Source organism: Ursus maritimus, unplaced genomic scaffold, assembly GCF_017311325.1.
Source record: "Ursus maritimus isolate PB19 unplaced genomic scaffold, ASM1731132v1 scaffold_11, whole genome shotgun sequence".
NCBI lineage: Eukaryota > Metazoa > Chordata > Mammalia > Carnivora > Ursidae > Ursus > Ursus maritimus.
Window position 1 is genome coordinate 61,895,005 of NW_024423453.1, and position 24,846 is coordinate 61,919,850.

Here is a 24,846-nt window from a genome sequence, read left to right on the forward strand (position 1 = left end):
AAGTTTCCACCATTACCAGTATCACACTCCCTTAGAGGCAATGGTAGCTAACAATTTTTCTATCTTTTCAGACATTTTGTACCTTATTAATTATAACTTTACTTTAGAAATTTAGAAATTACATAAAAGTACCAAGAATAAAATAATAATCCCTTGTATTTCCTGTCACCATTTCTTATCCAGTCACTATTTTGAACTTACAATATATCCTTCCAATTCATTTTTGTATTTTTACACATAATGGATATGCACCTCTGAATATCATAAGTCTAGTTTTGTGTTTTTTAAATGTACTTGAATGCCTTCACACTTATATCGCATTTACAAATTTACTTTTTTAAAAATATGAAGTATTTCAGTAATTGAGAAAAAAATAAAACACTCTTAAAGTCACCACCTAGCTTTGTCAATCTTAATATTTTATCATATTTGCTTCAGATATTTTTAAAGAAAAAAAAAAACATTGCAAATACAGTTCATTCCTCTGTGCATCCCATCACCCCAGCCTCTTCCTTCCTTCAGTGGAAATAACCTCTATTTTAAATGTCATGTTTATGATTCATGTGAATGTTTTTACTCTTGCAATATATGTATTTTTCCAAACAATACATAATATTTTTGAGTGTTTTAAACTTCACAGAAATAACATGCGATTTTTTTTTTGCCTATTATTATGCTTCTGAGTTTTAATTACATTGGTAAACATGGAGGTACTCTGAGTTGCTTTTATAATTTTCCACTATATTAACGTATCACATTTAACTTTTCATTTCCTTACTGATGTATATTCAGGTCGTTTTCAATTTTTGCTGTAATAAATGCTGCAGTAGCCATCCCTGTCCATAGCTGTTTATATACATAAGAAAAGTTTCTTTAGGATAGATTAGACATGTTATAGACATGCTCAAAAATATATTTATAAAACACTTATGTTTGGTTTGGGTTCTGTTTAACAATGTATCAATTAGCTTTTGCTAAGTTATGCTATAACAAACTACCCCCCATATCTCACTGGCTTACTATATTTAAGATTTATTTTTCTGCTTTTCCACATGACAGATCAGCTGCAAACTGGCTGAAGTTCTGTCAGACTCTGGGATCCAGACTGAGGCAAGACCTCTATCTGGGTCTTGCCAGCCTCATGGCAGGGGGCAAAAAGTTATGTAAGAACCACATAATGGCTTTTGAAACCTCTGCTTGGAAGCTATACAAGTGACTTCTAGTCCCATGTCACTAATCAAAGCAGGTATCATAGGCAAGCTTGCGTGATCAGGGTGGAGGATATAACCCTCCCCCAGGAAGGGGCTCCTGGGAAGAACAATGCCATTTGCCTGAACACAAATGAGATCATATCGTAAGAACCCTTCTGCAGCTTAGTTTCTCCATGGAAGCACATCTACTTGGACATCCTCCTGCATCAGTACAGATCGACCTCCCTCTTTTAAGAAGATTAATTAGTTCTACATTTTAAAGGTGCATGACACTTAAGGGGCGCCTGGCTGGCTCAGTCGGTGACTCGTGCAACTCTTAATCTTGGGATGATGAGTTAGAGCCCCAAGCTGGGTGTAGAGTTTACTTAAAAAACAAAACAAGGTATATGCCACTTACATTTTATCCCATACTTCCTACAGTTGTTTAGCTGTACGTTGATATTTGAAAGGATCCAATGCCACAGCTTCCCCATTTCTTATGCCTTGGCCATACTTTGGCAGGAGATTTTTCACTACCACACACAAGAGGGCTGTCATGAACATCACTGCATTAATTTCTGTGCCAGGAACTGCTTATTTTCATTTGTTCTGATTTCTGACAGGGCAACTTCTCCCTTCTTGTCTTTTTTATAAAAATTATCTGGGCTATTCTTGTACAATAACTCTTCCATATAAATATGACAATCAGCTCGACAAGTTGCATTGAAGAAATCCTGCTAGGGGGCGCCTAGGAGGCTCAGTAGGTTAAGCGGCTGCCTAGGGCTTAGGTTCTGATCTGGGGGGGGGGGTCCTGGGATGGAGCCTCTCCTCTGGTTCCCTGCTCAGCGGGGAGTCTGCTTCTCCCTCTGCCCCTCCCTCCCACTCATGTTCCCTTCCTCACTCTCTCTCAAATAAATAAATGAAATATTTAGGAAGGAAGGAAGGAAGGCAGGAATGCAGGAAGGCAGGAAGGGAGGAAGGAAGAAAAGAAGAAATCCTGTTGGGAAGTTTGCTGGGACTGCATTAAATTGATGGATTTGCTTGGGGCATTTGGAAGAAAGAACACTGCTGTATTTCCCATCCAAGAACATAGTATCTTTTGCCATTTAGACACGTCTTCTTCTACATCCTTTAGCAAAGTTTTGATAGCTTTCTCCATAGCGATCTTACAGATTTGTTTACCAAAGTTGACCATTCTCTCATTTGCAGATAATGAAAACATTGCCTTTTCTTTCCAATCACATTTATTTTCTTACCTGGGAAATTTACAACCTGCTGGAGAGCTGAGAGGTATGGATCCTCAGCGTGGTCCGAATTGCCATTGTACTTATTTCTGTAGATGGCGGCAGAAGTTGTTTCCTACTCTCACTGGAGATGACATTTTTACTTTTTGGGGTTTGGTTTGATTTGGTTTTTTTAATGTGATTTGTTGGTGTTCAGGGAGGTATGGGAGAAAGCAAACCTTTCCTCTGCTTCTTTCACAAAGTGTCCACCCCCTTCTTCACAATACATCCTTCCCAAGTCCTATCACCTGCACCTCTTTGCTCACTAGACTTCCTAGACTAACCCAGGGCTTCCGTGGGTTTACTTGACCATTAATCACATCGATACTGAATTACCTATTTTATCCTTGTCATGGAGTATCATTTAGATCATTCAGTATTATCTTATTCTTTTCTACCCAACTACATTTTGCTCCTAAGTCAAATTATAAGCACATAGAGATCAGGGTGTATTTCATACCTTGTTCACTGGGTTAGTTTTATTTTCTCTCTCCTTTTGCACTCCAGTCTAGAAATGGAGATTCCCTGCACGGAGGCTGCACAGAGCTCAGCTCTCTCGGCCTTTCTTCCTCCCATCCAAAACACCACGACTGAGTCCCAGAGCTCCTGGAGCATATTTGATGACAAAGGTCTAGCCGTTCGGTGCATCCTTTTATAACTTTCACTTACTTGGCAGACATCTAAGGAAAAGTGTGAAACTGCTACAGAAAAGTAATCTAATATGACAAACTCAGGAAAGACAGTACTACCAACTCTTACATTCGTACGGCTCACACCTTTGCAGAAGGTTATAGAATGTGATCTTGAGGAGAGAGAAGTTTTATAGTTTACTCTCTATTCGCTAGGTTTTCACATCGTCTCTTTATTTTTTATTTTCAGTTGTAGTAAAATACAAATCACATAAAAGTACCATTTAACCATTTTTAAGTGTAAAATTCAATAGTGTTAAGTATATTCATACTGCTGTGCAACCCATCTCCAGAACTCTTTATCTTTAATCTTGCTAAAATGAAACTGTACCCGTTAAATAACTCCCTTCTCCCTGGCAGCCCCTGGTAACCCCATTCTACACCCTGTCTCATGGATTGGACTACCCTAGGCACTCCATATAAGTAGAATCATATGGAATTTGTCTTTCTTATTTTTTTAGAGAGAGAGTGTGTGAGCGGGGGTGGGGAGGGGCAGAGAGAGAGAGGATTTCAAGCAGGCTTTGGTACTGAGTGTGGAGTCCAACGTGGGGCTCAATCTCACGACCCTGGGATCATGACCCAAGCCAAAATCAAGAATCAGAACCTAACCAACTGAGCCACCCCGGCGCCCCAGAACTTGTCTTTTTGTGACTGGCTTATTTCATTTAGCATAATGTTCTCAAGGTTCATCCATGTTGCAGAATATATCAGAATTTCCTTCCTTTCCGGTATGTATATACCACATTCAGTTCATCCATTCATCCATCTAAAGACACCTGAGTTGCTTGCACCTTTTGGCTACTGTGTCTCTCTCTTTTTAGTCAATAATGTGTTCATCTTTACAAAAAAAGATGACCCAGCTGGGGAGAGACCTCATGGCATAGTCTTCCTAAGATTCGGCTTCCAGGAAGAAACTCAGAGGTAGCAGTAGCCGCCGAAAAGCCAGGATGAAAGGAAAATCCTGTAGCAGCAAGATCCTGCGGGAAGGAACACTGCCCAAGCAGCCCAGCCCTGACAGCTACTCAGGAGCAGCTGTGCTGGCCTCAGCGGGTACCATTCCTTGACATGGGAGGGTGAGTGCCATCAGGGCAGCTGACGTGGGGAGTGGGGAGGGCACGGCCCGGGGAAGTCAGGCTGAGAGTGTCGAGTGTCGCCAGCCTCAGCCCCTTTGTGGTCTCGGGCGCCCTGCAGCCTCAGTCAGTTCACCTGCTAACAGACACTGCAACTCCTGCCCGCAGGACAGTTGCTGGGAATAAATAATGAAACAATGCCAGAAGAGAGCAGTGAACACTCCGTAAGCTCTCGGAGTGTGAGATGCTACCACCAAATCTCTCCAAACTGCCCAGCAGCCAGTCAGGCTGGGCATGGCTGTGCATGGAGACCCAGGCTTCATTGTCCTCTTCCCTGCCTGTGCTTCTAACCAGTTGCTGTCCTCAGTCCGTAACGGAGGGCCAGACAAAGGGCCCTGTTCCCGATAATCACAGCACAAGTAATTCACTTGTTCCTATTTTTCACATTCTACTCCTATTTTCGGTAGAGTCATTTGAACACCCCCACAAGTCTTTACCCTCCTGTTCCCATTCATTTTTGCCAAAGAACTGGAAGCCTAGAAAGCCCACATGGACAGTGTGCAGCTTCCACTAATACGCCTGGAAAGACAGGCAGGACAGGACACCAAGTCCACATCACTCCTCTCGGAGACGCAAAGGCACAAAGACATCTAGGTCCTGACTCCAGCCCATGATATCAGTCAGAGACAAATGCCCAGGCAGGCATATATATCGGGTTACTAGAACAACAACCAAACAAACAAATAAGCGACTTCTCCTCTTCGTATCTCTCTCCGAACCCTCACAGTCTGGCAGCCCCCATGGGTTAGATGCATTTCCTGGCAGAATCCACAACGCAAGCGACTTGCCCTCTGCTTCTGACCAAACACAGTTTAGTGCCATGATAATGTTAACCATAGTGGTGCTTGATTCGGATCCTCGGAGGGACTCTAGGAAAGACTTGAGGAAGCAGTTCACAGTGGAAGGGAGGGGTCTCACTTCTTCTCAGAGGTGCCCAGAGACAGACCCCCTCACGGCTTTCTCAGAGCACACACACGCCCTCCCTGGCGGTGGCCACACAACCTTTCCTTCCTGAGCACAGCTCAACGTGTTTTTTTCCGGTTTGTTTGGATCTCACTGGAGGCAGACAATTGGTTCCACCTCCCTTAGGAGGATTTTCAGAATATTCTAAAGCTATGACAAAAGTCACTTTCCAGGTATCTGCAACCCCAAGTAGCCTCTGCTTATGTAAAAGGAATTATGTGGAAGGAATTATAGACACAACTAAGCTGGGTGTGGGGTCTATGTCCCTAAATGTAGATTAATACTGAGAATGAGGGCAAATTCTAATACAAAACCGTCATTTAATTCAACTTGGTAGCAACCTAACCCCACCTTTTATTAGTGGGGCCAGATCCGATTTGATCCCTTTAATGATAATAATGAACATTTACTAACGGTGACTACTGACTAATATTTAAAGATACTGCCTGCATGTCAAATATGATGGTTTATGAACATTATTTCCTATTACTCACAATAACACTATGAAGTAGCTTCCATTCAATTGTATGCACATGATAACTGTGGGACCCTGCAAGAAGAGCTAGAACTTGACTCGAGACCTTAACCACAAGGTGCTTCTGCCCCTCCTCCTATCAGCTGCCAAATAGTAAAAAGTTGGAGGTGCCAACAAGGAATATAAGCAAAAGTTCTGAAAATGATGAAAGCACGTGTGGCTAATGGGCTCTGCCTTCACCACAAACAGCTGGTGAGATGGTCAGCTCTCCCCTCCCCGGCAGATCCGTCTTCTCCGTCCTTCTCCCCCTGACTGCCCCTTCTGCCTCGCCCCGGGGAAAGGGTCCCCTTTATTAATGCCATTCCTGGAGCTGTGTTTACACAGGGCAGGAAATTTAATATCAACATTCCCCGAAGGAGAGTGTCTTGTCACTTCTGTGAAGCACTTCAGGCAGGGAGAGACCAGCCTCGTACCCAAATCAAAAGGCACTTACACCCTTTAAACAGAGTCTGACGGGAGAGTTTGTTTCTACAGAGACTCTTTGAGTTCCTGAGCCCGTCTGTTATGATGAGGGTGAGAGGCAGTTACTCATATACACAAAACTCCGCCTGGTGCCTCAAGAGGCTCTCGAGGAAGGATCTTGGGAATCTACTCAGAGTAGGGAGGAGGGAAAACAGTGGATTCGGGCACTCAATAGGTAGGAAAGGACAAACTCAATGAGCAAAATTCTAGAAGTCTCTGTAAACTAGTAGAGAAAGATAGTAATCCATCTGGCCCTGGGGCCAGATCACTGATAGGCTGTGAAGACTTTGGGGGGGGGGGGCTTAGGAAGCTCAAGGGGGCATCATCAGGGCCCAGCAGAGCACCAAAGAATCAAGGAATGAGCCCAGGTGATTTTCCAAGGTAAAACATGGAGGGCACCTAACCATATTTTTAGCTTCCTTTCCTGCTCCGCTTACCCAGCATCTGTTAGCCTGGACTGCCCTACACTCCCCTCCCACCTTCATCAGAGGCCAGCTCTGCAGAGTTCCTCTGCCCCTATCGCTCTCCCCCATACCCCAGGGGCTCTCTGTTCCCAAGCTTCAATCACGGTGATGAGCCCACAGACTCAAGCCCATGCCACCTGCGTCCTGGAAACTTCCCTGCATGTCCCTCACCCTTAGCTTCCTCTTTCCTTATTGTTACCTTTGAGAAGACCCCTGGATTCTTCTGTGCTCTTCTCTCTCCGCCTGGCCTTCTAGGTTTGGGCTGCCTTTGTGAGATTCTTAAGACCCCCCGATCTCCCCCCAACTCATGCCAGGTCCCTCTCCCTATAAAACTAGTCATGGTTGGGGACATGCTCAACCCTGGACTTCTGTCTCTCAGGTTCCCCCTCTCACAAGGAGGCACCCTCTCCTTCTGCTCAATGTCTCAGTACAGTCAGACTGCAGGTAAGAGTATGGGAGCCCAAGCATATACCTGAGGATGAATTCCAGACTTTATCTTTTTCAGATAATAAACATTTATTTGGTATTTACCATATGATCGTTATCTCAAACCCCAAAATGAATTAGGTATACCCTGAAAATGCTTCCAGTCTACTGGAACTACAATCCAAATAAAAAGAGAGCACCATAAGATACAGCGAAGACACTGGCCCTATTTGATTCTTGGGAGTTCTGCCTGGAGATATGCCAAAGGCTGCCTGCAGAGAGAAGCCCACTGAAGAGATTCCAATGAGAGACCACGTTCCAGCTTTCTTGCATTCACAAGATCCAACTTCTGCTCCCTCTTTGATACCAAGAGGCAGTGTGAGCCTGTCTTCTTTGATTCTTCCTTGTTTGTTTCCAGTTCTTCCACAGTCAAGTGAGTGAGAACAGGAGAAAAAAGTTGTCTGCATAAAAAGCCATTATGGAATTACTAGGGTAGAAAGAAAAAAACGGAGACCATCAGATATTAGATCGTTTGCCAAGGTGCTGGGTAATAATCGCTAACATCGTGACATACTCTCTGCGTGCAGGGCTCCAGTGTCCATGCTCTTCACCACGACAGACAGCAGCAACTCTGCCCTCTAGAGTCAAGAGCTAGATTCCGAAGCTCCAATTATTCTGCCTTCCCGTCAAAGACCAAGACCCACTGAGCCGAAGCGGTAAAACCCAAGGGACTTTCCAGAAATACAGAATGTGCTCTTCTCTCCCTAGGAAAGCAGTCAAATAAGAGACTCCCAGTTCCTGCCTGGTGCCCTTCCTAGAAGCGCCATTTATTTTCCAGGCTGAGCCAGCAGTCAGAGGCTGCCAAGCAGGAGGGGAAAGTGATAATCAGACTCCCCACTCCCCGAGCCGTGGAGGAGGCTTAAATGGGAACGTGGGATGAGAAACCGTACTCATCGATTTACTCAATTCCCTATTCAAAAGTTACTCCAGACCTTTTCAATCCAGCAAATTAAGGTACTGGGCCCAAAAAAAAGGGTACGAGTTCCTGATGGGAAGTAGAATCCCACAGAATGAAGAAATGACTTGGCATGGTCCACAGGAGTGATCAGTGATGTGAGTGAGGCCTCAAACCCAGGGTTCCCGCCTTGATCTTGTGTCCCATTTGCTACTGTGTGTCCCCTCCTGCCCATCCCCACCCCACCCCACCAGGAGATTATCAGCTAAGCAGGAGAGCTATACAGTAGGACTGACTCTCCATGACAACATGGAAGAACAGTTCAAAATCCAAAAGAGATGAAGCCAACTTGAATGCAATTTCCAGGTGGGCAACTTCAAGATGACCACCCCACCCCACCCCACCGGTGCCCTTCCTATGTAAACTGGGGGGATGAGAAGTGCATGAAAGTTGTCTTACACATACCTCCCACACCACTTTGTCCTCAAACGAAGGCTGTAGAGACTCAAAAGAAAGGTAATGACCGTGGTTTTCACCCATGCCCTTCTCTGGCCAGTCTGGAGTGGTCATTTTTTCTTGCCTTTCCTTCCATGTCTTTTGTCTTTACTCATTCATTCTCCAGGCTAGAGAATACTTCTGACAGCCTCTCACTGAGCCACCTGCTTTCTGTCTCCATGCCAGACAGTCAACACACACACACACATCTCTCTGTGTGTACGTATTCCCAGTTTACTGATTCAATATGTTTATCCTCTATTCATAAAGCCCCAAACTCCTCTGCCCAATTTCAAGGCCCTGCATATCTGGCCCCAACTGTGTCAACTTTGTCAATCCCTGAAATGGAACCAGGCAGCTGGTGTGCTGGGAAAAGTTTTGAGAAATGGGGGGTAATGTCCAAAATGCCCAACATGGCCATCTAGGGTGGAGCACTGCATCAAAAAGCAAGAGGCAGGGGGAGTCCAGCAGGAGTAATTAGACTCATGTAGTTGAAGAGGAGTACAAAGCCAAAAGCTGGAAACACTGGTGGTAACCCCAAAATCAAAAGGCAAGGAATGACCAAAACAAACACACAAAACTGGTTTTGGTAACAGACAGACAAAGTGTTGATGTTTCTCTTAGACTCTGTGGATGTCATGGCATAGAGCAAATGTGAAATTATGTTGGGGTTGTCGAGAACGTAATTTTGGGTGTGGGCGAAAAGATTTGTAGCTGTAAAGATGCATGAAAGATGCAAAAGGTGCAGGTTCCATGGAAAACAGTATGGGGGCTCCTCAAACCACACAGAATGACTATATGATCCAGCAGATCCACTTCTGGGTATACGCCCCAAAGAACAAAAAGCAGGGACTCAAACAGATTATGTGTAGACCCATGTTCACAGCAGTGTTGCTTACAATTGCCAAAAGGCAGATGCAACCCAAGAGTCCATCACAGATGAATGGATAAACAAAATGTGGTCTATCCATACAATGGGATATTATTCAGCCTTTAAAGGAAGGACATTCTGACACATGCCACAACATGGATGAACCTGGAGAACGTTATGCTAAGTGAAATAATCCAGACACAGAAGGACAGATACTGTATGATTTCACTTATGTGAAGTAACTAGTATCAAATTCATAGAGACAGAAAGGAGAAGCGTGGCTGTCAGGGGCTGGGGAGAGAGGGAAGGGATACGCAGTTTCAGATGGGGAAGAAGTTCTGGAGAGGGATGGTGGGTGATGGTTGCACAACGACGTGGATGCACTTAATGCCACCGAGCTGTACACTTAGAAATGGTTAAAATGGTCAATTTTGTGTTGTGTATAGCCTGGGGAGTTTTTAAAAAGATGCGTAAAGGGAAGTAAAAGCATTTTAGTCCTAAATTTCAATCGGAAGTATGGTATCGACACATGACACCATACTTTATCTTATCTTTGGGTGGGATGGGGGAAGCTTTTCCTAACTCTATGTGGAATTACTAACCCAAGGGCAAAAAGCACAACTATTATAGCTAGCTCTAGGAAAGGTGTCCAAATACCATTCCTCACTAAAAGGAGCCAGCACTTCCTAGAGAAAAGGCCAAATCCAGGTCTGGGAAGAGAAGATGCTAAGAAGAGCTTGGAATATTTTGTCATACAGAAAGCAAGAAACTAAGACTTTGTCAAAAGAACTCAGGAGCCAATTTGGATAGGTTCCCACTGGCAAAGACAGAACAATCTGAGCTTCAATCAGGATAATAGCTACATGGATTATAACACATCATATATGTTTAAATCTCTGAGTTCTTAACGATACTAAAAAAATTTCACTGGTAATCTTTGAAGGCTGTCAGGGAACTAATTCATTATTTTGAAAAGTAAAGTGAAAGCAGCAGGCATTCATCCTGCCTTTCCTATACAAACAGTATCTCAGGATAACCAAATATTTGGTATCTGAAGTATTTTTTATTGTAAGGCATGTATTTTAGATAATAAATGAGAGCATTAGAATATCACCATTTGCAATGATTGCTGAAGGTGATCAAGTCTATTTTTCCAATTACAGACTTACATGAAAAAAACGGGACAGAGGCACATGTTAAATGTATGAAGGAAATGCAACCAACAAAATCTAGGCTGTACAGCAGGAAAAGTCTACAGGAAAAGCCTAATTTCTTTAGCAAATATATAGCAAGAAAAAGAAGAAAGGGTAAAAGGAGAACTTCCGGGTTAAAAGAAACGTGAGACACACATCAACAGAGGCAACATATGGACCTGATCTGGACAAATAATCTAAGAAAATTAGACAAGTAGAAAATTTGAACACTGACTGGACATTTAATGACATTAAGGAGTGAGAGTTAATTCAAATCAGAGTGACACTGGCATTGGGGCTATATATATTTTTAAGTGTCCTTATATCTTTTCATACAGAAGTATCTATAGATGAAAATGATAAGTTGTCTGGAATTTCCTTCAAAATAACATAGTATGGCAGAAGGGGGCATATCGATGAAATACAGCTTGTCATGAGTTGCTATTTGTTGAAGCTTGGGGATGAAGAGAATTGAACTTAAAATCTTCATCTTCACTCTAAACTTCCTGGGAGGCAGACGCTCTGGCTAAGCCATCCTATGGGGTCTAGTGATGCATACCTGCATAAACAGTATTTTTCCCTGTAATTATCTATATTCCTAATCGAGGCCGCTTCTGGTACCCACCTCACCTCTAGAGGCGGGTACCAGAAGTGGGTGGGATCACAAAAGAGGGTGGGACCCCACCTCCTGGATTAACCACGCCCCTCTACTTCCCAGGGCAGGAATCCTGTTTGGGAACTAGGGTTGGCCTGGAATTCTGCCCCTTCTTTCCACCTCAGCCTAGACACAAACCACACAGCCATGCTGTGCCCTACTGCTAATGCACATACATGTAACTCCTCCAAAACATCCTTCTAGCATGCTGCCTCCTTTCCATCAGAGTTCTTTCTCTAATTGGGAATGGGTGTGGAAATACAGAGGGGAGGCAGTCATTGCCTTGAGGACACAACATAGGAGTCCCCTCCACCAGGAAGCCTGGTCTGGGGTGGCAGGCCAGTGTAAGCATGCTAAGGGCTCCCGTGGAACCCAGATTTGCCCTGCCAGCGCCCTGCCTGCACCAAGACGGCACATTCGCTCTTCATCTCCCCTCCCACACTGGAAGCTGCTGAGATAGAAAGGCCATCTTGTTCATTTTTGATCTCCAAAAGCCGAACACATGCCCAGCTCACAGGAGGCAGGCAAAAACATCTGCTGGCTGGTGGTTGACTGACAAAACAAATGATGTGTCTGGAACTGGTGTTTGGAATGGAGCTCTACCTCTGTGGGTCTCCACGGACTCCTAGAAACTCAGACACCAAATGGGTTTAGTAATAACAGAAAAGCAAAACCAAAGGAACAAAAAACTGAGACCAACTCTGAGATTACTTAACCCATGGTTTCCAAAAGTTGTTCTTACATTTTAGGGGTTAAGTATTTTATTATGTCTAATAAAAAATAAAACTGCCCATCAAACCCCAAATTTTGAAATGAGGCAGGTGGACATGGAAATCAGCATTACAGAGACTGCACGAATTTGAGTTTGAAGCCCAGGCAAGCTCAGGAAGTTTACAAGTTACTATGATAGCCTTGGTATGAGGAAAGACAAAGCCAACATCAACTATTATCCTGGGGGATGTATAATACCCTGGATTTTAAATACCCCAAAGGGCCCTAGAGCGGCCCTTCCCCTTCTTACCATTTCTGCTTCTGGACTGATATCTGAACCTTACAAATGATGGCACTCGAGCTAAGAGAGTCATGGTGAGCTGCCCAAAGTCATACAGCCGGAAAAGGAGAGCACAGGACAGGGTCCTAGGCACCCTCGGTGATGGGCCTTCACCTCATTGACTTCCCTTTCTAAAAAGTGGATTGAAAGCTACTGCTCATGGTTCCAGCAAATCAGAGCCTCACAAATCAACTCATCCTGCCGCTGGTCACTTCACTTCAAGGCAGAACCATGTACAATGTAATCATATGTTCTAGCTTCAAACTGGCTATTATACAAAATAAACTAGAAGATGGAAACACTAAGTTTTACACACAACTCTCCCATTTGACTGGCTATTTATTACTGGCCATTCCTTCTGCCCTGAAATTCCCCATCTTTGCTCTACTTAAGGGATCTGACTTCAGGAGCCAGTCTGGGTCACTGATCTTTAAAAACTATCTTCAATGCTGAAATAACTAAACAGTAACTTTTATGACTGTTTAAATATATACATACACACATGCCTGTATATGTATGGTAACCAAGAAGTCAAGGATTAATGCCTAACGGTGGTTATCTTAGGGTGGTAAGATTACCAACTATTTGTGTGCTAGTGTATATGAGTTTTTCATTTTTCCATGTTAAACATATGTGGAGTTTAAGAAAAGAAGGACAATTAAGTGTTACTGATACTATTTAAAAAAAAATACTATTTGCTTTTCTGAAGCCATCTTTGACCTGGAAAACATTTTCTTTTTTCAAATAAGCAATATTTTCCTATTAAGTGTGTACTCTGTGAGAACCACATTCTTTATTTAGGGTCAAGTTAAGTTCTTTCTATGTGCTAGGGAAAGGTTTTATTTGTTGTTTGTTTTCCCCCCACCTAGTCAATTTCGAGGGGTAACTTGTATTATTGCTTCTCTTTACCTGGTTTGATTTATGATCTTGGAAGTCAGGTCATTCTTTGCTAGGTCGAAGAGAGAACGAAAAAAAAAAAAAAGGTTTCCCCACCTAATACCTGATAAAATATCTGAAAAGGTCATTGCAGACCTTGACAGAAACATACAATTTCAACCCAATCTGATAAAACAACAACTCGAAAACTTTTATCAGAAGAGCACGTAACTTGCCATTTCCCAGCTCAATTGACTGAACTTTTTTTTTATCTGAAATGACAGACATCGTAAGATAGGAAAAGCTGCAGATAAGAAACCAAATTGAGTTGTCTTGAATCAGATCCGATTGTCTGCCCCTGGTTCAAACTCCCACACCTGCTCTGAATGGGTCAATGAGAGTCTCTTGGCACGGTCCCCGAGGGGTTTGGAAACATTGCAAAAGTGGTGAACTTTGAGACTTCATCGTTTATTCTGCGATTATAATTAACCTGCTCACCAGTTGCTATTGATCAATTCTGAATGGAGGTGATAAAGTTTGACTGGATTTCTAGAAGTAAAAATGGAGTTTTAAACTGGGAGGAAAAAGGGAAGACTACAAAAATAATTTAAGAATCAATTCCATTTTAAGATCTGCAATCAGGGACTCCCAAAGCCTATGGTTTAATAATCCACCAAACTGTGGTGGTATCTCCTTGATTTCTCATCCTCCAAAATAAGGTGTATCTGTGACTATTCATCGCAGAGGGAAAGAGAGCCTCACATTCCACTCGCAGAGGCTTTTTGATGACTTTAAACGTATGGAAAGGCTTACCTGTCTGGATTATATTCCTCCTTTGGTGGAAAGAAAGATACTTAGAGCCATGAAGTCAATTTTGGGACTTCTGCAAAATGCTGAAGGCCAGAAAACCAAATTCCCTTCATTCAGATAAGAGGCTTGAATATCCTGGCTCAATTCTGATTACAGAGCAGTAATAGATAAAACCGTAGGCCCCCTGCCAGAAACGAGAAAGCTTCCACCGATGGTTTGTTTCAGCTCAGCCCAGCCGCATGTGGCTCAGTCACTGTCCTCATCCAGACCCCTATTCTCATCTTCATTAAAACCATAATTACTACAGTGCTTTTCTCCCCTCCTTTCTCTGCTCCTACCACAGACACATCTAAATCTTCAGAGGAAAGGGAATACAGAAAAGCTTGTTGTAGGTTTCCTTTAGGAAAAGGATTTTTTGATAGAACCATATAGTTTTGCCCTTCTTTTGCAGCCAGCAATGCTCCCAGAATGCGAGACTCCTCTAGCTTGGAGGGTCTGAATTCTGGGAAATCTCTCTTTAATTCTCTGCACAGCAGAATCGGGAGGCTGAAAAGGAAGTTGAAGTAAGGCAGGGATTCCTAACATCGTACTCCCTAAGTGCAGGGTGGGCAGAATCAGAATGAGATGGAAGGTCACTAGAGAAAATAGTGCACCTGGAAAAGCATTGGTGGGAAGCAGGAACACAGAGGAACTCCTCCCTTGGGGAGAGGGAGCGGGCGGAGACCAAATAATAGAAAATCCTAAAGTCTGAGGGGCCCCTGGGTGGCTCAGTAAGTGAAGCATCTGCCTTTGGCTCAGGTCATGATCCCAGGGTCCTGGGATGGAGCCAGCGGCAGGCTCCCCTGCTCAGCAGGGTGTCTGCTTCTGCCTCTCCCCCATGCTCTCTCGTGTGCTCTCTCTCTAATAAATAAATTCTTTAAAAAAAAAATCCTAAAGTTTGAGTCTTTCATCCACCATGCACCTTATGGTCCTGAGGGGATAAGCACCCTCATCTTAAGCTTGGCGAATGCAAAAGGAGATAAATGAAAGGGAAGCATGGAAGTCCTAGAAATTGGACTTGCCTGAGTTCTAAGCCAGAACTGTTGCTTACTACCACCGGGAACTTGGGCAGACTACTTAAACTTTCTGAGGATCAGTTATGTCTCCTGTAAAATGGAGACCATATCTGCCGCTCAAGAAGGACTTAAAAGTCCCTATCACATGACAACTTCCCCCACTTGATAAAGGATCCAACTTACTATATATAAATTGCACTATAGAGAGCAAGATATAGGTACGTATAAAGCACAAGATAGAAATTCCCGTCCCTAAAAAGTTGTTAGTTTCCAAAAATGAATGTATCCAAACTTGTAAATTTATTTTGTACAAATTAAAACAGATCAAAGGTTATTCCTATCATAATCCCACCCATATCATCTTCCCTACCTGTTTTGGAAGGAGACAAAGAAAGAGCTCTATAGTTAGCCAATAAAATGTTTAAATAATCCTTCATGGACTGTGTTACGACATGCACCATAGAAAGCTGATAGAACAGTGATACCCATCCCCAAACCATCAGAGGGGCTTACCACCTGCACCTTATTCAGGATGTGCAGATCAAAAGGTTACCAGCGGACAAATACTGTCAGATATCAAAAAGGCTCCTTCAAGTTCTTAAAGCAGCAGCATCCAGGGGCCTCCAAGAATTGCCCTCTAGAGCAACGCAATGGAAAAACCATCAGTCCTTCCTCTTTTGTATGCAAACAAAAGCAGCAACATTTGCAACAGGCTTCAGCTCTAAATTCGGTACAACTCAATTGCCTTAAAAGGACAGGCTGAGGGGCGTCTGGGCTGCCTTAGGCTCAGGTCCTGATCCTAGGGTCCTGGGATCAAGCCCCACATGGAGCCCCACATCATGCTCCCTGCTCAGTGGAGAACCCGCTCCTCTCTCTCCCCCTGCTTGCGCTCGGGAGCTCACTCTCTCAAATAAATAAATAAAATCTTAAAAAAAAAAAAAAAGGGACAGGCTGAAAAGAATTGGTTAAAAGACTTAGCTTGCCTTGGGGGAAGGTAATTTGTTTTCTAACATAATCCTATCACTGCCTTTGTGGTTTTCTGGTTCTAGCCCCAGTACAACCTGAGAGAGAACTACCACACCAAGAAAGGGCACCTGTGTCTGTGCCCCTAATCCCAGCAATTTGACAACTGCTGAGATTTGCTACTAAGAGACATTACTGAGTGTAGGATGAGGGTTTTCTGTTCCCTCAGTAAAGCAATTGCCTGTTGGATAAGCAAAAACCAAAAGCTATATTTAATAAACAACAATTTATACTACAAAGTAGTTTTCCTGCGCATCCATAACTCTAGATACAGAACCCTGTTTTAAATAAAATGAGGGAGAGAGACTCTCAGGAGGTTAATTCATAAATGCTGTATGTCTCTTTAATAACTTAATTGGTTTAATATGTTTTTTTCAATTGGTAATATATTCACATGGTTCAAAATTCAAAAGGTTCCCTTTGCACACTAATGTTCCCAGCAGCATTATTCACAAGAGGTGGAAACAACTCAAGTGTTGATGGATGAATGGACTTAAAAAATGTGATATATATATACAATGGAATATTATTCAGTGTTAGAAAGGAAGGAAATCATAGGACATATTGCAACATGGATGAACCTCGAGGACATTATGCTAAGTGAAATAAGCCAGTCACGAAAAGATGAATACTATACGATTTCACTGACATGAAGTACGTACAGTAGTCAGATTCACAGAGACAGAAATTAAAATGGCAGCTACCACGGGCTAGGGAGGAGGGAACAGAGAGCTGTTGTTTAATTGGTACAGAGTTTCAGTTTTGCAAAATGAAAAGTTCTGACAGTCTGTTTCAACGATGAGAATGTATTTAACACTACTGAACCCTACACTTAAAAATGCCTAAGGTGGGGGCGCTGGGTGGCTCAGTCATAAAGTGTCTGCCTTCGGCTCAGTCATGATCCCTGCTCTGCTGGGAGCCAGCTTCTTCCTCTCCCTGCCGGTCCCCCTCTTGTGTTCCCTCTCTCACTGGCTATCTCTCTCTCTAATAAATAAATAAGATCTTAGAAAAAAAATTGGCTAAGATGATAAAGCATAAAATCAAATAAAACTTAACTTTAACCTCCCTATATTTTTTTGACCTCCCTATATTTTGAAAGTATTTTATTATTTAATGGGCTAATACAGAAGCATAGAAGTGACTACTAAAAAAAGGTTAAGGGGTGCCTTGGTGGCTCAGTTAAGCATCTGCCTTCAGCTTGGGTCATGATCCCAATGACCTGGAATCGAGCCCCCAGCTCCCAGCTCCCAGCCTGCTTCTCCCTCTCCCCTTGCTCGTGCTTGTGCACGCTCTCTCTTTCTCTCTCACTCTCAAATAAATAATCTTAAAAAATAAATTAAATAAAACATGGTTAAGCTGGTTAAAAATTCGAAAGGTTCCATAGGGGCCCCTGGGTGCTGTAGTCAGTTGGGCACCCGACTCTTGGTTTCGGCTCAGGTCATGATCTCAGGGTCAAGGGATTGAGCCCCATATCAGGCTCCGTGCTCTGCACAGAGTCCGCTTGAGATTCTCTCTCCCACTGCCCCACCCCCTTGAGATTCCCTCAGCTTCTGCCCCTCCCCCTGTTTGCTCTAAATTGAAATACATAAATCTAAAAAAAAAAAAATCAAAAAGTTCCAAGACATATGTGGTATAAGTGCTTTCCCCACCCTTATCCTTCACCTACCCAGTTATCCTCTCCACGGGCAATGGACATTACAAATTCCTTATATTTCCAGAGATGTATTTTCAAATGCATACACTCTTTTCTTCTCTCTCTCTCTCTCTCTTTAAGTAGGTTCCACACCCAGCATAGAGACCAACACAAAGCTTGAACTCGGGACCCTGAGATCAAGACTGCACTGAGATCAAGAGTCAGACACCTAGGGATGCCTGGGTGGCTCACTTGGTTAAGCGTCTGCCTTTGGCTCAGGTCATGATCCCAGGGTCCTGGCATCGAGTCCCACATCTGGCTCCCTGCTTAGTGGGGAACCTGCTTCTCCCTCTGCCTGCGGCTCTCCCTGCTTGTACTCTCACACTCACTCTCTCTCTGGCAAATAAATAAAAAATATATATTAAAAAAAGAAGAAGAAGAAGAATTGGACCCTTAACTGAATAAGCTACCCAGCCACCCCTGCTCTCTCTCTCTCTTTTTTTTTTTAACAAGTAACAGGCAATATACATACCCTGCACTTATAAATATATCTTTGGAGAGGACTCTATACCATCACATAATGAATTTCCTAAATTTTTAAGTCTACATGATATCCTATTGTTTGTATGTATGATATGTATACAAACATTCCCCTGATAATAAACATATAGGTTATTCCCAATTTTCGTTATTACAAACAGGGCTACAACTGTGCCAGTGTATTTGCAGAATAAATTCCTAGAAGTTAAATTTCTGGGTCAAGGGTAGCTACCTTAAAATTTGTTGGATATCACCAAGGGCTGTCCATAAAGTTTATACCAATTTACACTCCCACCCACAGGTATCAGAGTTCCTGTTTCCTCACGCCTCAGAGAATGTTTGTTTTCTTAGCTCATTTAAGTTAAAAAAAAAAAATGGAAAGGGATACAGAAGAAAGTGTTATCTAAAACTGTCTCCTGTGCATCATTCTACCTGAGTGCTTAGAAAGTGCCTAGCAAATGTGGCCTGACCTTTTGAAGGGACACAATTGGGCAGGTGACAGATCTCACTGGAAGCAGTGACACACCCCTGGCCACCCCGCACACACCTTCCCCACTCAATTGGTTCTCAATCTAGCACCACAGACCAGCCCCAACTCTGACTGACCTGCTCAGGGTGGTAACCGGAAAGTCAAACAACTTTAGTTTTCTCAGAGACTGACAAATCATTCCCTAGCCAAACAAGCTACCTCAGAGTTGATCTTGCAAGATTCCCTATATAAATGAACTGGCTCTGAAAGAAACCGGCTTCATTGATAAGCAAGTCCCCAAAGATCCAGAAAACACTTGAGAGAGTTTTCCACTGACCTATACCATAAACAAACTCTCACGACCCCACGAATGAGGCAGAGCTTTTAAAGAAACCACCTGGCTGACACTCTGGGTGATATGCATGTATTTCACTGTGTTATTTTTTTAAATCAACCCTTAAAATGATTTTAAAAATTTGAGATCCTTTGACAGCATTATAATTGCTTGTTTCTCTATTACCTGAAAGAATTGTTATTTCATAATAAAGCATATTTTCTTCGCTTTTCCAGGAACATCTGCTACAATACTACTTCCTTCATGGCATATTTACACATAATTTCCATGGTCTCCTTTTCTGCTTTAAGTATTTGCAAGTATTAATTAATACAAAAATCAACTTTATTGTGGTTTAACGTACATACAAATACTCGTTTTAAAAGTGCATTTCCACGGGTTTTGACAAACTAATATACCTAATATAACCACCCTGATTGGTTCCTTCACAAGGAGACACAGCTTTCTTACCTGCTGTATCTCACGTGCATACAAACATGGGCTCTAGCCCTTGAAATGCAAGCATTTCCTGCCCAGCTCCAGGAGCAGACGGCAACCCACAATCTCCTTAAGCACTTTCAGTGCCCGGTGGTTTATTATTAAGAGAAGCCATATTCCATATTCCACCTCGACAACTACAATCTTGTGTGAGAAAGTGTTCTTGCCAAACCTAATGTTCGCTCACCTGGAGCAACGCAATGTTAAAACGACATAGGCTTTTGCCTTTCAGGTATTTTTTTTTTTAAGATGTATTTATTTATTTGAGAGAGGGGGGCAGAAGGAGAGGGAGAGAAAATTTCTAGCAGACTCCCCACTGAGCCCAGAGCTGGACACAGGGCTCAGTCGCATGACGCTGAGATCATGATCTGAGCCAAAACCAAGAGTCAGACACTTAACCCACTGAGCCACCCAGGCGCCCCATCACATATTTTTACACAGTCATTCTCTCTCTCTCTCAGCAAACCTAAAGCAGCTTCAGTGGTTTCTCAAGGGTTCCAGAACTCTCTCCCCACCCTGTTCCTCTTCCCCCAGGCTCCCCAATGGGCCTCTGAAGCAGCCACTGTGTGTGTTGTGACCTGGGCAGAGTACTGTGGCAACTGCCTCCTAGATCTCTACTCAAATATTTGCCCAGTGCCCATCATGTGCCTGGCACTTAAATATGACTAAGACTCTATACCTGCCCTCAGTAAGGTCACATAATTCCATTAATGCAGCCTAATTAATGATGTCAGCAGTTGTTTCAGGGTCAGGCTCATATTGAACTTGGAATGAGCTGAAGTTCATATTCATTGCGGTCAAGGCAAAATAACTCCTTCCAACCTAAGTGCACGGCTTTACAGAGGCCCTTGCTGGTTTTATTACTTGGATTTTTGTCTTTTCCAAACCAACATAAGAACTCTGGCAAGATATTAACTATTGTTAAAAATGAGGCAGTTAATACTTCATAAAAAATAAAGTTGTTCTCTTATTTCTTCTCACTGAAATTGAAACTAGTTACCAAGGTGAAGAGTGAGTGAGTCTGTGTGGTTTTACCTATGGCTGTAAATATATTATTTACACAAAAGCCAAGCTATGTAGTATCATTTCACAGTACTACAAAATGTGATGGCAAATGAGGGTTTAACTTTTCTTTTCTTTTTTTTTTTTTTTTTTTAATTGCAGGTGCTGTGCTTTTCCTGGCAAACTCCTACCTACCCTTCTAGACCAAATGCAGATGACACCACTAAGGTGAAGACTTCCAGATTCCTACACAGAATAAAGAACCACTTCTGTCTTCTCGCCTTTGCTCTTAGCTCATTACTGCAGCATGCTACTGGGTCATTTACCCATTTTCATGTCTGTTTAGGGTCACCAACCATCTCTGTGCATTGTTTAGCACTAAAAATCCCAGGTCTGGGAAACCCCTCAGTCCTGAGAAAATCAGAAAAAAATAGGTCACTCCACATGATTGTGAGTAGCTGTTTAACAAAATCGCCATCTTTTATGAGAGGCGAAAACCAACTACTTCACAAATACTGCCTTATTTTTCTAATATAAGAGCACACTGAAAGTAATTAGGATTATCCCATTTTACGGAAAAGGAGGGGAGACTAAGAGGTAAGTAACCTGCCCAAGATCACAGGGGTACCTGGAATCAAATGAAAGTTTGCCTGTCATCCTACCACACTGTCTTGCCATCTGAGGGGCCAGTGGCAACTCCAAAAAGCAGGCTCTCCATACATATCATGGAATCGGTAACCACTTACACCATGCTTCTATCACTCAGCATCAGCTAATATGCCAGTGTTGGTCCTCGATAAAGCTGGCAGGCATTTACAGGAGGGTCCATGTGATAGGAGGAACAGATAAAAAAAATATTTATTTACATGCACTGATTTTAAATTAACTTGCTTTTATGTAAGTGCCACCTACAAAACACGCCGAAGATGTGATTGCCAGCAAGTTCCACATGCCTCACGCTCTCTCACAAAGATAACATGGAAGTTTTCATGAAGACCATTTAACACCCTTGGCTATGTATAGAGGAGATGATCCAGCTGCTAGGCCAGACCCCAGGGCTGCTTCAGGTGGGACTTCCTGAGCTAGTGGAACAGAGCAGAGTCTTGGGAAGACAGACCACACTTCTCAGCAAGGAGGTGATCCTTGGAGGTCAGCTTGTCATTGGTTGACCCTGAAATCTGGGAAACATTACTTACTTCAGCACCCTCCTAAGTGGTATGGGTTACATTTTAGAATTTAAATACTGTGTGCACTCACACAGTATCTTTTTTTTTTTTTTTCTTCTCTTTTACACTCTTGTGGTTGTTAACTCTCTTGACCAGAAAAGCATATCCTCCATTTTTGGACCTTGAACTTTTTCTTCCCTAACCAAACACCAAATTCTCATTCCAGGTTATATGGGTGAGGAAGCAACCTTTCCACTCCTACCACAAGTTAAAAGAAGTGGAACTGTGGGGACCATTTCTCCCTATTTTAAAACATAAGTTCCAGAAAGAGAGTTCTAGAGACAACGGAGAGTTCTGAGAATGCAGAGCCAAAGCACCTCCCCCCCCACCCCCACTCAACACACCCACCCCCAGCTGCCATTGTATGGAGATGCTTCAAGAGAGCTATCTGGCTCGGGCCCTCCGAAAGGCTCAGGAGCCAGTTGCCCGTCCTCCCCTGGGGGGTGCCGTCTGGCTCCCCTGAGAAGGGGAGGGGAAAACGTGGAGCCACAGACCCAGCCCCGGCGCCACTTCCATGGTTAATCAGTTTACCTGGGATGTGTATTTGGCTGGACCCCCCTGGGGACCTTCCCTGGCCACCCAGGGTCAGAGGATAATTTAAAAGCTCTTCAAAGCTGGGACCCTTCTCAGAGCCAGCCTAAGACTGGAAACCTGGGAGGGACAGGCTTTACTCTTCAAAGCGAGAACAAATGTGGAAGGATTTAGCACTTAGTAGGTAGTCAATAAATGTTAACTTTGTTTCTCAGGTCTGGCCTTCCCCTCCCCCGCAAAAGCCATCTCCAACCAAACCCGATCCTGTCCCTTCCTGAAATTCCACAAGGCCACAGTCGTTTGCATTTTGAACTAGTGGTTGCACTTCCCTTACTTTGCCAGCCCAAAGCAACCAGACCCTTTCTCAGAATTCATTTTGTTCATCTGTAAATCGGAGCAAGGGAGCACACCTTTGCCATTGTTCCCAGGTCTGACATTCACAGGAAATATTAAATTGTGCCCATTACGATTGTTGTTTCTAACCTCAGCCCTCCAGACAAGAGGCCACTCAACTTATGGAAGCTGCTGCAAAGTCTCCATTGAAGTCAGGTATTATAGAGAAGCCCCTCTGGGCTGCCGGTGTCCCTGGACGCTGACCAGGCATGAGCTTTCAATCCACCCCGCCATTTGTGCCGCCGCAGACCCGCGCAGTGCGCAACACGCTCTGGCCCCGAGGCACCCACAAGGTGCCAGCCCCAGTTCAACCCATCTCCACTGCTCCAGTCCCTCCTTTGTCCCAGGTGTGAAATCCCGACAGAGGAATTATCTGCCACTCCGAAGGATCCTCCAACTGGGCCGCCAAATGGCCCAGAAGATCTTGGGCCCTAGCCAATGTAATTAGTTCCCTGCTGAGGACTCCGAGGGAGGGCCGAGAGGAAATGGGAGCAGAAACCCCGCGATCGCTAAGGCTGTCCACCAAGGGCTCGCCGGGCTGCTCCTCCCAGCTCTCCCGTGAGCCCGTCGGCCTCCCACAGTCACCTACAGATGGGTATGGCGGGCTCAGACATACCCGACGTCTGGGGCTTCATGGGGACACACTCAGCCCCTGCCACCCTGCAGTCCTCTCTTTTTCAGAAAACCTAAAAAGCAGGCTCGCCCTCACTTAACAGAATCTGGATTCTTTGGGGCTGTGACCTTCACCACCGCCATCGTTCGGCGCCGCCAGCTTCTGTCTTCCAGTTTGCTTTTCTTGGAAACTCACGGATCCTGCCTCATCCCTACCGCCCGCCACCCTACACACACACTTGTGAAAAATTAAATGCCCCCAACGGTGCTCAGGACAGCCTGTTCCGGTCCACAGCCGGCCCGGGTGCTTGAGCTCAGTACTCACCGAGATTGGGGTGTCGGGCAGCGGGGTTGGCCCTGCCGGGCAGGCTGTGCAGGACCGGGCTGTCGAAGGGGCCGGCGGAGGCGGCGGCGGCCGCGGCCCAGGACGCACCCACGTCGGCCATGTAGGCGGGATAGGGGCTGGAGTAGGAGCCCGCGAAGCCCGCACGCCCGTACTGCTCGCGGCCAGCCAGGCCCGCACCCGCCGCTCCGCCACCGCTGCTATAGGCCGCGGCTTCTCGGGCCGCGGCGGCGGCGGCGGCGGCGGCCAGGGACCCAGTGGTTCCCGGGAAGGAGAAGCGCGGCGACACAGGCGGGGGGGTGTAGGCGGCTCCCTCGGCTCCCGCCTGGCTCCAGCCCGGGCTGCCCTGCTGGGTTCCGGGCCCGGCACCCGACGGGGCCCCACCGGAGCTGCCGCCAGAGGTGGCTCCGGCCGCAGCGCCCCCGCCTCCGCCCTGGAGATAAGACAGGCCCAGCACAGAGGAGGGCACCCGCGGCGTGGGCACGTAGACTGGCGAGGACGCAGCGCCCGCGCTGTGCATGAAGGCGCCAGGGCCGCCCGCTTCGTAGGCCCCGGGAGGGGGGCCGTGGTTGGCCGCCATGGCCAAGCTCTGGTACATCGCCCCCGCGAGCTCTCAGCTTGAGTCCGCTCTCACTTGCGAGTCAAGGCGCAATGCAGGGAGAGAAAACAGTAATGGAAAAAATAATAATAATGTACAGGTGAGAGCCTGTCACATAAACGAAGATCAAAAATCAAAAGTAAAGAAAAACAAATCTCAAAAATATATACGTATTAAATCCAGCATCGAGTAAGAAAGACTCTAGGCTCTTGTTTATAGGAAAATCCCAAATTGAATTTTTGGTTCTTCCTGGAGGTGCTGGAGGAGGGGCTGAATCTACACCACGGCCCAGAGGTCCCGAGCGCCTACGAGTGGCAGAAGATGCGGGGTAGAGCCTGGGCGCCTGTGCGGGGCACGGGCCTTCGGGTCACGCCGGCGGCCGTCGCTGCGCGCCGTCTTCAGGACACCAGCGGACTCCGGCGCTGGGTGCGGTAGGCTGGTTGTAATGCGGACGGCCGGGCTGGCTCCTATCCTCCTTGCTGTAGTCGCGGTCCTAAAAGAGGAACGACAAAAAGGGGAAGTTCATCAGGAACCGTCCGAG

At 44.8% G+C, this 24,846-nt stretch overlaps 1 protein-coding gene across 2 annotated transcripts in view; it reads right to left on the minus strand.

Annotated features, from left to right (window-relative positions):
* Nucleotides 1–24,305, minus strand: part of GATA4 (GATA binding protein 4) — a 46,540-nt gene extending 22,235 nt beyond the window's left edge. For both annotated transcript variants that reach the window (XM_040626188.1, XM_008705131.2), the window contains exon 1: nucleotides 23,690–24,305. In XM_040626188.1, the coding sequence (XP_040482122.1) occupies nucleotides 23,690–24,305 (616 nt within the window). The remainder of the gene's footprint in view (nucleotides 1–23,689) is intronic.
* Nucleotides 24,306–24,846: the final 541 nt, after the last annotated feature.